The 13,682-nt window shown below is 42.7% G+C and overlaps 1 protein-coding gene across 7 annotated transcripts in view; it reads right to left on the bottom strand.

Moving 5' to 3' along the window:
- Positions 1 to 13,682, bottom strand: part of MEIS1 (Meis homeobox 1) — a 137,718-nt gene that overhangs the window by 58,451 nt on the left and 65,585 nt on the right. For all 7 annotated transcript variants that reach the window (XM_027131860.1, XM_027131858.1, XM_027131855.1 and 4 more), the window contains one exon: positions 3,069 to 3,214. In XM_027131860.1, the coding sequence (XP_026987661.1) occupies positions 3,069 to 3,214 (146 nt within the window). The remainder of the gene's footprint in view (positions 1 to 3,068; positions 3,215 to 13,682) is intronic.

Genomic DNA, 13,682 nt, shown 5'->3' with positions numbered 1-13,682 from the left:
ATCATATATCAAGAATGTGATCATCTAAAATTTGTACACAGTCTTCCAAATGAATTGTGCATCCCTAAAGACCTCTCAGAATTTGAAATAAATTTACTAAAGAATTAATACTGAGATAACAGTAGTTACTTACATTTGGACAAATAATAATAAAACTCTCTTTATACACTTTCTCATAGTATTTATTATAATCAGCTCTTGACTATAAGTATTACCTAAACAGTTTATGCATTCTTTCAAGAAGTATAATGAGACAAGGAGAAGGCTGTTCCTTGGAACTGGAAATCTATCTACTCTTGCAATTGGAGAAGAGGGACAGAAGGGAATTTTTCTCATTGGAAGAAGGAAAGGGGGAGAAAATTTAAATATATCTCCTCACTTTGCTTTTTAGATGATATTATGAGAGCTTCTGCTTTTTAGAGACCGTTATCATTATCAATATTTTTGTATGAGCAGATGGCAGCGGAGTGGGGAAGGAGGGTGGAAATACCCAATGGAAACCAGGAGACAACGTCTATGAGCATTCTTAGAATGCCAGGGAGACATGGACAAATGGTTTCCCCCTCAGGGTAGTGGTACAGGCCAGCACTGACCCTCAAACTGAAGGAAATTAGTCGGACCTCAAAAAATCAGACAGTTCATGAATAATTTCTGTTGCAACTGCCCCAATAATCTATGGACCACAAAAAGCATTGCAATGCAGGTAAAGTCATGCTGGCTGTTAAAAAGCATTTTGTTGTTGTTGTTCTTTTTTTTTTTTTTTAAGAAAATAATAGAGCTCTTGGCAAGGTTCTTCACTAGGGTACGACCTAGAAAACCAGGAAATCTGGTGGATGAATAAAAGAACTTGCTTCTTCTCTCCTGATTCTGTCTGAACTAATATTTGATTATATTTTACTCAGGGGCACCTCAGCTTCGAGTGAAGCCAAAACTCCTTTGCAGACTGAAATGGAGGCTGACGAAGTCTATCTCTTTTTTTTCTGTTAGTTTAGGAAATAGAGTTTGGTTGTGACTTAGGGTCAACCTGATTTTGTCCCCTCCCCCCGCTCATCCTCAGGTTAGATCAGGTTAGCTGGTTGGCTCCAGTGACGAAATACCAGCACGGCTGCATCAGCACTTTTGCCCAATTGTCACTTCTTATCTCCCGCTGACTTTAAATGCCGTTCTATCTATCTATCTATCTATCTATCTATCTATCTATCTATCTATTTATTTATTTATTTATTTATTTATTTATTGCGGTACGCGGGCCTCTCACTGCTGTGGCCTCTCCCGTTGCGGAGCACAGGCTCCGGACGCGCAGGCTCAGCGGCCCTGGCTCACGGGCCCAGCCGCTCCGCGGCATGTGGGATCTTCCCGGACCGGGGCACGAACCCGCGTCCCCTGCATCGGCAGGCGGACTCTCAACCACTGCGCCACCAGGGAAGCCCCCGTACTATTTATTTTTCATGCTATGCCCTCTAGACCCTAGTCCTTCCCCTCCCAGTCAGCGGTGGTCAATAATCCTCAGCAGCAAACTTGCACAAGGCAGATCTCAAACTATCCACATAAATGCAACAAGTGTCAGGCAAGTAATGGCACCCGAATCAGGTTTCAGGTCAACCTAACATGATGTTAAAATCAGCTGAACCGCCTACATCTTTAACTAACTACCAGTATTAACCACCCCTAAAGCTGATTCCAAAACTATCAGCATAATCCAGCTACTGTTTGGAATCGTGGTGGGAAGAAGAAAAGGAAAGAAACTATTTTTTAGTTAGTTCTGCCGCTCTCGGTTTTTATTTTATTTAGGGGTGCTGGAAAATCTGGATTAATTTATAGCCTCGAGTATTATTGGAGGCACAGCCTCTGTCCAGAGGAGCTGAACCAGCTTGGTCTCCCACATCCTCTGTTTGTCTCCCTGTATCAATATAAGTCACTGAGGAACATGGCTTTGAAAGTGGGTGAGGACGTGAGGGTCAACAGGTCTGGACACATTAGTGACAATGCAGAATTAACTTTGATACTGAAGGAGATCAAATGACTTTAAGAAAAGCAAACTATGCTAAAAATAGTAACATAAAAGGTTTGCTCCTAACATTTCTTTAAAAAAACAAGATTTTTAACATTCATTCATTTTAGGCTAGTCTATGCTACGACCTGTCTAAATTTGTCCTTTGTCCCTAATATTGGAAGTACCCCTGGCCAACAATTTTGTTGATTTTTAATATATTATTTTACCCATAAATCTTCATTTCATCTTCTTCCTTAGATGTCATTAAATCAGTATGCACTTCCAAAAATATCCACCAAAATATTATGATTATAAATATTTTGAACATGAAATCCATTCAGAACAATAACCAAACAAAACAAATCCCTCGGTGGCATAAAGCCCCAAATCTCCAGTTTCTCACATCTCCAGGAGAATTCCTGCAGTGAAAACAGCAATACTCACACAGACAATATAAACTGTTACTGGGCTTGAGAAGTCACAAGGGACTCCACAGGAAGAGCTGACTCTATATTGCTGTTTTCCTTTACAGTTCTAAATACAGGGACAACTTTCACTGTGCAGCTCTGACTCAGATGAACGTTTTGTAATGGCAGCCAGTACATTCAAACCACTTAAGAGCAAATTATGTGAGCAACCTGCCATTGCAACAAGATTTAAATTTTTGCAGACCATTCGCCATAAAGGTCCACTAAAGCATTGGAAGAAATTAAGTCCTTCTCTCTGGGGTTTGTCTGACTTTGTTCTTAGTGGGACCTGGTTCTAGGTACTTGAAGAGTCACACTGAGAAAAACAACATCATTAACATACATACTTAAAGTCACAAGTGCACATGAACTCCTAAACCTTATAACTTACAAAAGTGAGCAAAATCGCAATAGCAAACTTCAAATAAAACTCCTAATTTGGGGTATGGATCTAGGAAACAAGTGCTAACACCTCTGTAAGAACTGTGGGCACACAGTGACTTATGAAATATTCCAAGTCCAGAGGGATCATTTTCCCCCCCTTTTTTCTATCAAAACTGGTTCATTGTCCATATTTAGTTTACATATGTCATTTAGAATCCACTTACTGTTAGATGCTGGAACAGCCACGCCCTCATGATATTTGTGGCTACTTTGGGAAAGATGCCACGCTTTTTGTGACGCTTTTTGTCCTTATCTGGATCATCATCGTCACCTGTGCTGGGGGAAGCTACACTGTTGTCCAAGCCATCACCTGCAAACATAGTGAATCAAATTTTGACTGATGCTACCTTAACATGCTTTATTCAAATAGAATGCCTTTGGATATAAACAAAACCAAAAGAGCAATATCAATGATTAATAGTTTATTTGGTAGTCTTTTCTTTCTTTCTTTCTTTCTTTTTTTTTTAAGAGAAAGAACAAGGTCTAGGCTCAAAAGTAGTCAGGTCTAAGGAACTTCTTCCAAAGAACATTGGAAAAGGTCAAAGGGAATGGAGGGGAGTATCCAATCTCTTTAGTAGCTTTGTTGCCATGGTAATTATTCAGATGTGGATAGTGGAGACATGTTAAGTGTAACTCCTACTGGGGAGTTAAATATGGTGCAAACCATGAGCAGAGGTGCTGTCCATGCCTGGGTATTCAAATCCCACATAAAGTCATTGATGTCAACTTGTGAGAAGATGCATTTAAGACATCAACTATTTCCATAAGTGATCTATCTTAAGACTAAAGTAGGCCATGGAAATGTAGGTAATCCATCATATAAGCAGTCTGACATACGAATGCTTCAAATAGAATATAATTTTTCTTGTCATAGAAAGAGAGCATAAAGTTTAGTAAGGGAAAAACTCTTGAAATCGATTTTTAATTAGAAAACAATGACTATTTAAATCAAATAAAGGGATGTTAAATGAATAGTCAGTTGGGACTGTATTCCCCTAATAATCCAGGCAGTTTCTGAAAAATTTCTTCTAGATTTAAATTTTTCTCACCAAAAAGTCACCTGCTTACACATTCCTATACACTGGATACTACTTTTCCATTGATTTTTGTTATAACATTTAAGTTGTTTCTTCTAGATAATTTTCTGGCTCTGTGACACAATAAGGTAAAGAACGTAGTATTCCTTTTAAAATGGCATATTGAATAAGAAAAAAAAAAAAGTGAAATTTCAGTTCATATAATCACAGTGTCCAAAACAAGTCATAAGGTACAAATGGAAAGTAAACACTTGGCGTTTAGGCACAAATGTTAAAAGGGAAAACAAGGGTGGACTAAACATACTACCCTAAAAAGTAGCTTAGCTTTTGTCAAACTGGTACCCCAGCTCTCTCAGTGGAAACTACTGGCTTTTAAAAAGGCACAGGTCGATCTGGGCCCAGAAAGAAGAGTTAGAGTGGCGAGGCTTAACAATGAGCACTCCCTGGGTTTACTGGGAGACCCGTGCACATGGCCCAAAGAACTCTGGTAAGACTGCACATGGGAACTAGCCTCAGACTCCTTTGGATCGCGTCATGAATTTCTGCATTCCTTGCTTCTTTTATCTAAATATCCTACACACAAAAAGAATTCTCTATTTTTAAAAAAATTTTATTGATAGTTGATTTACAATGTTGTGTTAATTTCTGCTGTACAACAAAGTGACTCAGTTATATAAGTACATATGTATATTCTTTTTCATATTCTTTTCTATTATGGTTTATCACAGGATATTGAAGAATTCTCTATTTTGATTTCAGTTATTTCAGTCGAATCTAAAGTAGTTAGGTTCTCATTAATCAGTTGTTCTTAACAGAGTTCCCTCAAGAAACTCCTCCCGCCACCCCTCCCCCCAAAGGAAAACTGCCCCCTGAATTACCTTGACTTGTACTGAGTTGAAGTTTAAAAACTTTGTTGGGTGAGAGACAGACTGATTTCGACATTTCTGCTAGGATGACAGCATATGCCACAAACACAAAACTTTTGCAGAACTTTTCTGTTGAATTTTTATCAAATTAAAATCCATAATTTCATTGTATTCGATGTTTTGTTGACAAAAATCGTATATTCTGTGAAAGGTCCATGGAATCATAGCTGTGTTCTCAGTGAAAAAGATCATAAAACCCACAATTCCCAAGCCCTCACTGTATCAATGAAGAAAGTACTTGTGATCCTGCTGGATAATTTGCTCAAGGCGGGTGGTCCAGGCAGGACGAGACACCCACATCCCTAAACCTGGGCTCCTTCCACCGCACCGCACCTTTGATTTGCATACCCAAGTGTTTTTTTTTTTTTTTTTCTTGTGTTTTTTTTGCGGTACGCGGGCCTCTGACTGTTGTGGCCCCTCCCGTTGCGGAGCACAGGCTCCGGACGCGCAGGCTCAGCGGCCCTGGCTCACGGGCCCAGCCGCTCCGCAGCATGTGGGATCTTCCCGGCCCGGGGCACGAACCCGTGTCCCCTGCATCGGCAGGCGGACTCTCAACCACTGGGCCACCAGGGAAGCCCTACCCAAGTGTTCTATAAGGAGTCTCCTTGGATTTGCCTAATAAATTCTTAGAAAGTCCAATATTTAAAGAGGCTTTTTATTCAGAGAAGCAATTCACCATATAAAATAACAATTCATTAAAAAAACATGAGAAAAAAAACGAACTCAAAAACATTTAAATTTTCAGTGGACTAATCCACTTTCAATATGCAAAAGGTAACCAAGGAAAAGAAACATATTACTTGATCACTGATTAAAAAGCTTCTGACCTAAGGACACAGTTTTTCACCACCTCGCCCATGATTGTTTTCAACCTTAAAAAAAAAAAAAAAAATAGCCTTTCTCTCCATCTCAAAACCCCTTCAGATTAATTTAGCAGGCAATGCCTCGTGCCTGCCTTGAAGAGAATTCATTGATAATTTATGGAAATATCTACTATAATCCAACGGAGATGACTTTTTTTCCAGCTTTGTGCATCAATAGATAATCAAGGCCTTAAAGCAGCCTTAGCTTCCCATTACCTCAGGCAAAAGAATTCCTGAAAGCGTGCCTTGAGGGCACCTGAATTATATACTGCATTAGGAGAGGAAGGCTTTCTGCATTCCACGTGTAACACTCACCAGAACCTTTCCTGTTTATTTCTGCCATATGAAAGCAGAAGCATTAGGAACAGAATTGTTTAAGTGAAGACTTATGTAGATACAATGGAGAAACCTTTCAAGCAAGAGCCAGATCACCCCCCTTCAGTCCCTGGCAGTGACCTCTCCCGAATAAAAGGTTTCTATTACATCATTAGCTCAAGCCAAAAACAGCCTTGGCTTAATGCTCAGTTTGTTCTTCCTACTGTTTTTAGGCAAATACAGCTACTTTACTCCCATCTGGGAGGGAAATTACACTGCTGGGTTGTAATCTAAGACAAGATTTTCATTGGAAGCAAATGCTTTCAATCCAGTGTAAATACTGGTGCATGTTCAGAAAAGCCTAAAACAATAAACCCTGCTCCTTCCCGACACAAGTTAGGGAAATGGAGAGGATGGGGAAGGAGGAGAGCATAATAAAACAGACGATTCTCAAAGCAAACACTTCCATAGATTTTAATAAATTGTTTAACCTCTTCCACTTTCTAAAATGGAAAATTGATCTCGAAACGTCTCCACCTCAGAGGAAAGTCTCAATGGTCAATTGTACCTTGCACATTTCCATCCACTCTGCAATTTGATACAGTCACCTCTCTGCGGTCTCTGGAGGATTTATTTCCTTTTTATTTTTAAGATCACTAAACAAACTTGGAGGACCGCCGGCTGACCACACGGCAGCAGGCAGCAGCTTTGAGCCACATTTGTAAAATGTCAGCAGTGACTTCATTCCTGGAGCTGACTTCTCCTGCCACCAAATGAAGGCAAACTGAAAAGGTGGAAATAATCATAAAAATGATGCTAGTCCATAAACAAGCTTACAGCCTCATTAGGATAGCAGTAGGCTCCAGTGGGTGATTTATGCTCGTTTTGCTGATGCTATGAGGAAATGCCATAGGGCGACTTTAGCCAATTGCTAATGCGTTCTGACAGCTTCTTAGCAACTAGTGCAAGCAACGTTGCGGCGTTTGCTAGTGACAGAAACCGAAAATGTCATATTATCTGCCCATGTGTCATGAAGTCCGTGTGGCAATTAACTAGCAGGCCAGTGACTGAGGGGCCAGAGGCTCCTGAAAATGGCCTTTGGCTATGCAGAGGCAGCCAACGGGCGCTGAGCCGCACACGGGCCACATTCTAATGCAGAAAGCTACTTCCCTGCGACTTCCCTGGCTCTGATGAGACTGGGCCACTCAAATTCCCCCTTGTCCCCTCACTGAAGTGCCACTCCGGGCTCCCTTCTCTCTCTGGGCACTGGCTCCGGCGCTATCAGAAGACTCTAAAGTGATCTGCTTTGATCTGATCGTCCAACTGGCTCCTTAATTGGCACTACCTGTTTCTGTGCTCTTTGGACACTGGATTCAAAGGTGCCAGCTATTTTTCTGCTCTCTCACAAATGAGTCTAAAAGGATTTCAGATCATTGAAGCAGACTCCTGGCCTGTCAGATGGCTGGGAGCAGAGGAACTCTGGGCAGCCACAAAACACTGTTTAAAAAACACCAGGCTTCTAACAAGCAGGGGGAGAATCCTGGCCACACTTTTCAGGTTGCGAGCTCTCGAAACCATGCACTATATGTCAAACTGTCAAACCTTTCAGCGTGGGCCATTTGCCCTTTCAAATAATATTTAAGAATTGTTTTTACAAAATTTTATAGGCCATGGTCTAGTGAAAGAGGCCAACCAACAAAGAAAGGAATTTGTACTACAATTCGTCTATGGACAATTTCTTGTGAGACCTGGGCCCGTCCCAGCGGAGCAAGGCAGGTGACCTGTGACAGCTCCCAGGCTGTCAGAGAGCTCAGATTTCAAACATGCTCAACTCAAACATCCCTGGTCGCCTATTTAAGCATGCCCAGGCATTTAGACTGCGCTATCTCGTGCCTTTCAAGGCAGGATAAAGCGGCATTTATCGTATTCAGTCCATTCAATGGGTCAGACTGACCGTGTCAGCGGGGGCTCCTTCCCGGCAGGTCAACGTCTGACTCCCATTTTTCTCTCCCTCCTAACTCCCTCTCTCCCTTCAGGACCACCGGTCCCCAAAACCTTTTCTGAGGGAGGCAAAAACAAAACCCCCCAAAGCGCCTGACATTTACATCACAAGGGCTGGGCACTTCTGGTGGCAGTGGGCCAGCAGGTAGAAATAAAATGGGCTGTCCATCAGAGGGTTCTTTATGTCACAGAGGCAAAACTCCTAATTAGGGAGATGAACTTTCAACTGCCAGGGCAAAAGAACATGTAAGGTTGTGGACCCTCCTGTTTTGCTAGAAACCAAGCTGGAAAACACCCCGCTTCAAGATCATTTCATTGACAATTTGGTAGCGAGACTCCATGGTTTCGGGCCACGTTCTCTCCTTAACCTTTACTTTTCTCCTCTTCGAGTGTTTAGAAGTAGAGTCTTTGTCCCAAAATGTACCTAGACTCAAAAATCAAGGCCAGTTATAACCGTATCTTTCGATACTGAGTCGATTCTGTTGTGCCTGGAAAGCTGTTTCAATGGCCAGTGCACAGCCCTCCGAGGACTGTACAGCTCATGTTATGAGGCGGCTACATTTTCATCCAATATTAAGGGTTTCTGTTTTTCTCTTGTCTGTTTTCTCACATAGCACTTCTCCGTGAGAGAATATGGCCTTTCGTCCCTTAAATGGTGTGTAGAACATTCCCGCCTTTCTAGGGGCCCCTGGTGCAAACATCCCCTCGGTATGGGGAGGTCGGGTTTCCTTTGTAGTCGAGCTATCTGGGTGTGCCAGGTTGCTAGGAAAAATGTAAAAACTACCCCAAACCCACTTCTCCAGATCCTGGCTGTGTCTACTTAGCCAGAAGTCAGAGGGGATAATGTTTCTGTGTTATGTTAAGAGGATAAATGGTGAGAATTATAACAAGCCTTTCTCAGGAACCGGCTAGAATACTTCAGAGGCTTTAAGGAGGTGTTTTGTCTTCATTTAGAATGTGTAATAGCTGCCAGAATGATTTTTCTAAAACACATATCTGATCGTATAACCCTGGCACTTAAAATCCTTCTGCAGCTGCCCTTTGCCTTCAGGATAAAGGTCACACTTTTTAGCCTGGCGTAGAAGGCCTTTTGTGATCTCTCTCCGGGGTGTGTTTGTTTGCAGCCCGTCTTCTGCCGGTCCCCGGGGGCACTGCACTCGACGCCCTGCCCCCCACCCCAGTCCTGGGCCCACCTGACGTTCTCGGGATCTCACTGCACACACGGATCTCTCACACCTCTTTGTGTTCCCCTGTGCTAGTCCGTTTCCCTGGCAAACTCCTCTGTGACCTTTTAGGTTCGGTTCAACTGCTATCTCCTATAAGGAGTTTTTTTTGCGGTACGCGGGCCTCTCACTGTTGTGACCTCTCCCGTTGCGGAGCACAGGCTCCGGACGCGCAGGCTCAGTGGCCATGGCTCACGGGCCCAGCCGCTCCGCGGCATGTGGGATCTTCCCGCACTGGGGCACGAACCCATGTCCCCTGCATTGGCAGGCGGACTCTCAACCACTGCGCCACCAGGGAAGCCCATCCTATAAGGAGTTTTTGCTGGACTCTAACTCTCTTTAGTAATCCTCCCCAGTCCGGAGTGATTTTTCTTCTCCTGACATTCCTCCACCCAAACACACTTCATACTCTACTAGCACTGTTCATTTCTGTGTATGTCCCCTCAACTTGATTATAGAATATTGTGAAAACAGGGACCTGGTCATACTCCTCACTAAGATTCTCTAACCCCAGGGTTACCCCTGTGTGTACAGGGTACAGACTTGTACCCTGTACCCTGAATTGCTTATTCAGTGAATGTGTGAATGCATCTTTTTTTTCACTGTATGGAGAAAACCGTAGTTTCAATTTCCCGCTGTTACAATTCTTTTTGATACACACCTAAATGAAACTCTTGAAAAATATTCACCAATGAAATTCAATGAAACGTAAGAAAACACTTGTTAAAATGCATTCTCGGGCTTCCCTGGTGGCGCAGTGGTTGAGAGTCCGCCTGCCGATGCAGGGGACACGGGTTCGTGCCCCGGTCCGGGAAGATCCCACATGCCGTGGAGCGGCTGGGCCCGTGAGCCATGGCCGCTGAGCCTGCGCGTCCGGAGCCTGTGCTCCACAACGGGAGAGGCCACAGCAGTGAGAGGCCCGCGTACCAAAAAAAAAAAAAAAAAAAAAAAAAGCATTCTCCAAAGCTGGGAAGTTTCCTTAGAATTTTTAAGCTCATCTTGGACAAGAGATGGACGAAGAGTTAAAGTATCAGACTTCTTTATAATGTTTACCATAACCCTTTAGAAATACACCCCTACTCCCTGCAATTACAACTTAAAACTATTTACCTAACTAAAATTTCTTGCTGTTTCTCCATTTTTCCTGAGTGCACCTTTTAAAAAATAAAGCAAAAGTTATTTGTCTCCTTCTGCATTTTCCCCTCAATGAATTAATTATACCACTCCCCGCACCCTTGACACACCTCTCAGTTTCACCCCAGTAAAGAATCTCAACTGTCTCTAAGCAGACAATTTGACCCTGAGCTCAGACTCCAGACTCAGACTATAGATATGGTACAAACACAAAACTCTAGAACTGTGGTTTTGCCTTGGTTTTGCCAAGTCATTGTGTCAGTCTTTCCCACAGCATTGCTCCACACCTGTCTCAGCAATTCTTCAGCAACAGGTTATCTGAGGACATTAATATCTGATACTGTTACAGATTGACATGTCACAGAATCCTAGGAAACATTAGAAAGGTTTTTGCAAGATAAATGAAAACATAATACAACCTCGTAAGTCTTATTAAACATTTTCAAAATAAACAGAGTAAACTTTCTATATCTTCAAACCTGAGGCCAACAGACATATGTAATAGTCTAAATCCAATGGTTAACTTCTACATTTAACCTTAATTAGGGTTCTGTTAGCTCAGCCTCCGTTTTGTATCTCTTCTCATCCTGAGGTGTTGAAGGTTTCCTTGTTTTCAGTTCAAAGGGATTTTCAGTTGATCAAAGGTAAGCACACTCTCATATATTTTATTTTACCACCATGGCTTTCCTGAAAATTTTGAGGTAGTTCCTTTGGAAACCAAGATGAGGTGTTGTTGGTACCTGCCCTGGCAGTGCTAAGTCCTGGAAGGGGCTTCACAAATAACCAATGGGACAGATATACCAATGGCACGGATCAAAAAGATGGAGCTAAGGTGAGCAGGAGAGAAGATTAAGAAGAGCAAGCTTTAAATAAACATATTCTTGGCACTTATAAAAGAAATGTCTAGCTACGCTTCCAAAGGTTGGCTTCACAGAGATTCACTATGAGGCTTTTCCTTTCTAGTTGAATTTAGGCTTGTTAAACAGTGACAGATATCTGTCAATAGCTAACCACTGTGGAATGAGCTCACAGCCTCACTCTGCCCTTTAGTGGACTCCTGACATCACAGAAACCCCAGGGAAGAGATGGAGAATCAGAGCCTGCAGGCAGGAGCTCTCTCTATGAACCTACTGCCCCCTTTTCTAAAGAGTAAATATAGCACTTAAAAGTGAGCTCTGGGGCTTCCCTGGTGGCGCAGTGGTTAAGAATCCACCTGCCAATGCAGGGGACACAGGTTCGAGCCCTGGTACGGGAAGATCCCACATGCCGTGGAGCAACTAAGCCCGTGCACCTCAACTACTGAGCCTGCGCTCTAGAGCCCGCGTGCCACAACTACTGAGCCCACGTGCCACAACTACTGAAACCCACGTGTCTAGAGCCCATGCCCCGCAACAAGAGAAGCCACCGCAATGAGAAGCCACCGCAATGAGAACCCGCACACTGCAACAAAGAGTAGCCCCCGCTCGACGCAACTAAAGAAAGCCCGCATGCAGCAATGAAAACCTAATGCAGCCAAAAATAAAATAAATTAATAAATAACCCCCCCCCAAAAACAGTAATTCTAAAATAAAAATAAAAGTGAGCTCTGGATATGTAACCCCCTTTTGTACAATCTGTCACTCCTATCATTCATTCATTCATTCATTCATTTAACAAAAGTGTACTTAATTCTTACTATGTCCCAAACACGAATGCCGACCCCCTAGAGACACAAATGGTGAACCAAACCAGAAAGAGTCCCTCTTTCTATGTGCTTTCCAGTTAGAGGGCATAGACGTTAAACAAAATAGTCACAGCAATAATTGTGCAACTGTACTCCATCAGAAAGAAACATAAATCTTTGAGTGTGTGGAACAAAGGACATCGACTGAGGCAGGAGTGATCTGGAGCAGAAGTCTGAAGGGTAGAGAAAAGTCAGTTAGGTATAGTGGACAGTCTAAAAGGGCAGAGGGCAGGGAAAGTACTGCAGGCCATTGAAATCACATGTACAAAGGCCCTGGCTGTCTGGGGGAAGCATGAGACAACCACAGTACTGCGACCTGGGAAAGCAGGGACAAGAGGAAACTGGAGAGGTAAGAGAAGCAAGACCACACAGGGCCTTGGGGGCCATAGTCAGGATTTGGGTGCTCATCCCTAGGTTTCTAAGAGTTGTGACCTCTAAGTGTATTTCCGTGGGGTCACCAGTGTCCTTTCCATTGCATGCCCTGATATTATATAAATTTTACCACATAAAGCCTCATCCTCCAGTGTCTCTTTTAGTTCCACCTAGCAAATCCCTACTTTCCAAACCAAGATTGGAGAATGAGGGACAACGGACGAGCAATGAGTCTATTCAGGTAGATCCCAATTTAGGCACCAATTATATTCTGAAGTTAATTTGTAAGCAGGTCTCTTGGACATTAGAACAAATTTTCACATAGAAGTCTGTTAGTAATGGTGATAGTTTCCAATTCTTGTTTATCAAAAGCCAAAGTAATTCATTAAGTGAATGAAGTTCTAACTGACATGTGAGCCCTGGATTCAGGAAGTCAGAAAGTGCAAAAATAAGGAGGAAGATGAGTTCCTTCTCATATTTCTGTGCATAGAGTTGGCCTAGGAAAATATTAAAATATATATGATTGCCTTTAGTACCTCTTTTTCTGTATCTCTCCTCTGCTACGTAGCTTTCCTTTCCTGGACTTTCCAAGTATCCCAATGCCTTGTAGAGGCACTTGGCCTCCCAATTACAGTCACATCACCTGGACCGATTCTATTCCTGCTATGAATTAACACTAATCATCATCATCTCCCGCCAATCCCAATAACCAGCCTTTAAGTCTACTTGACCTGAGCCAGAGTTTAGGTAGCAAGCAACCTGAAAGAATTAGTTCGGACTAGGAAATGCATAACTGATGCCTCCCTCACCTTCCCAGAAGTACTGGCATTTTAAAAAGATTTGTTCATGTAAATGAATCTTTAATGGCAGAATTTCAGGAAGAGAAATAAAGTGTCTAAAAATACGTAGCTTGTGTATTTTGATCAGTGGATGCCAATCTTTCAAAAAAGCCCAGTGTCACTTTCCTAACTGATGATTACATCCTGCTATCCCCTTCCCACCCCAATCCCCTGCTTCTATTTGGGAAGTCACATGCTTCTGAACACCGCACGGTTTCTCACAGAAACTGTGATGACAGTAAATGCGTCCTGTAGATGTAAAGCATGGAGGACAGGAGTTAAGAAATCCAAGTTGGACGTGTGTGTGTGTGTGTGTGTGTGTGTGTGTGTGTGTGTGTGTGTGTG

Source organism: Aethalodelphis obliquidens, unplaced genomic scaffold (genome assembly GCF_003676395.1).
Source record: "Aethalodelphis obliquidens isolate GAN/ISIS:26980383/991018 unplaced genomic scaffold, ASM367639v1 scaffold40, whole genome shotgun sequence".
Taxonomy (NCBI): domain Eukaryota; kingdom Metazoa; phylum Chordata; class Mammalia; order Artiodactyla; family Delphinidae; genus Aethalodelphis; species Aethalodelphis obliquidens.
The sequence above is the reverse complement of the archived record's forward strand: the minus strand, read 5'-3'. Positions and strand labels throughout refer to the sequence as shown.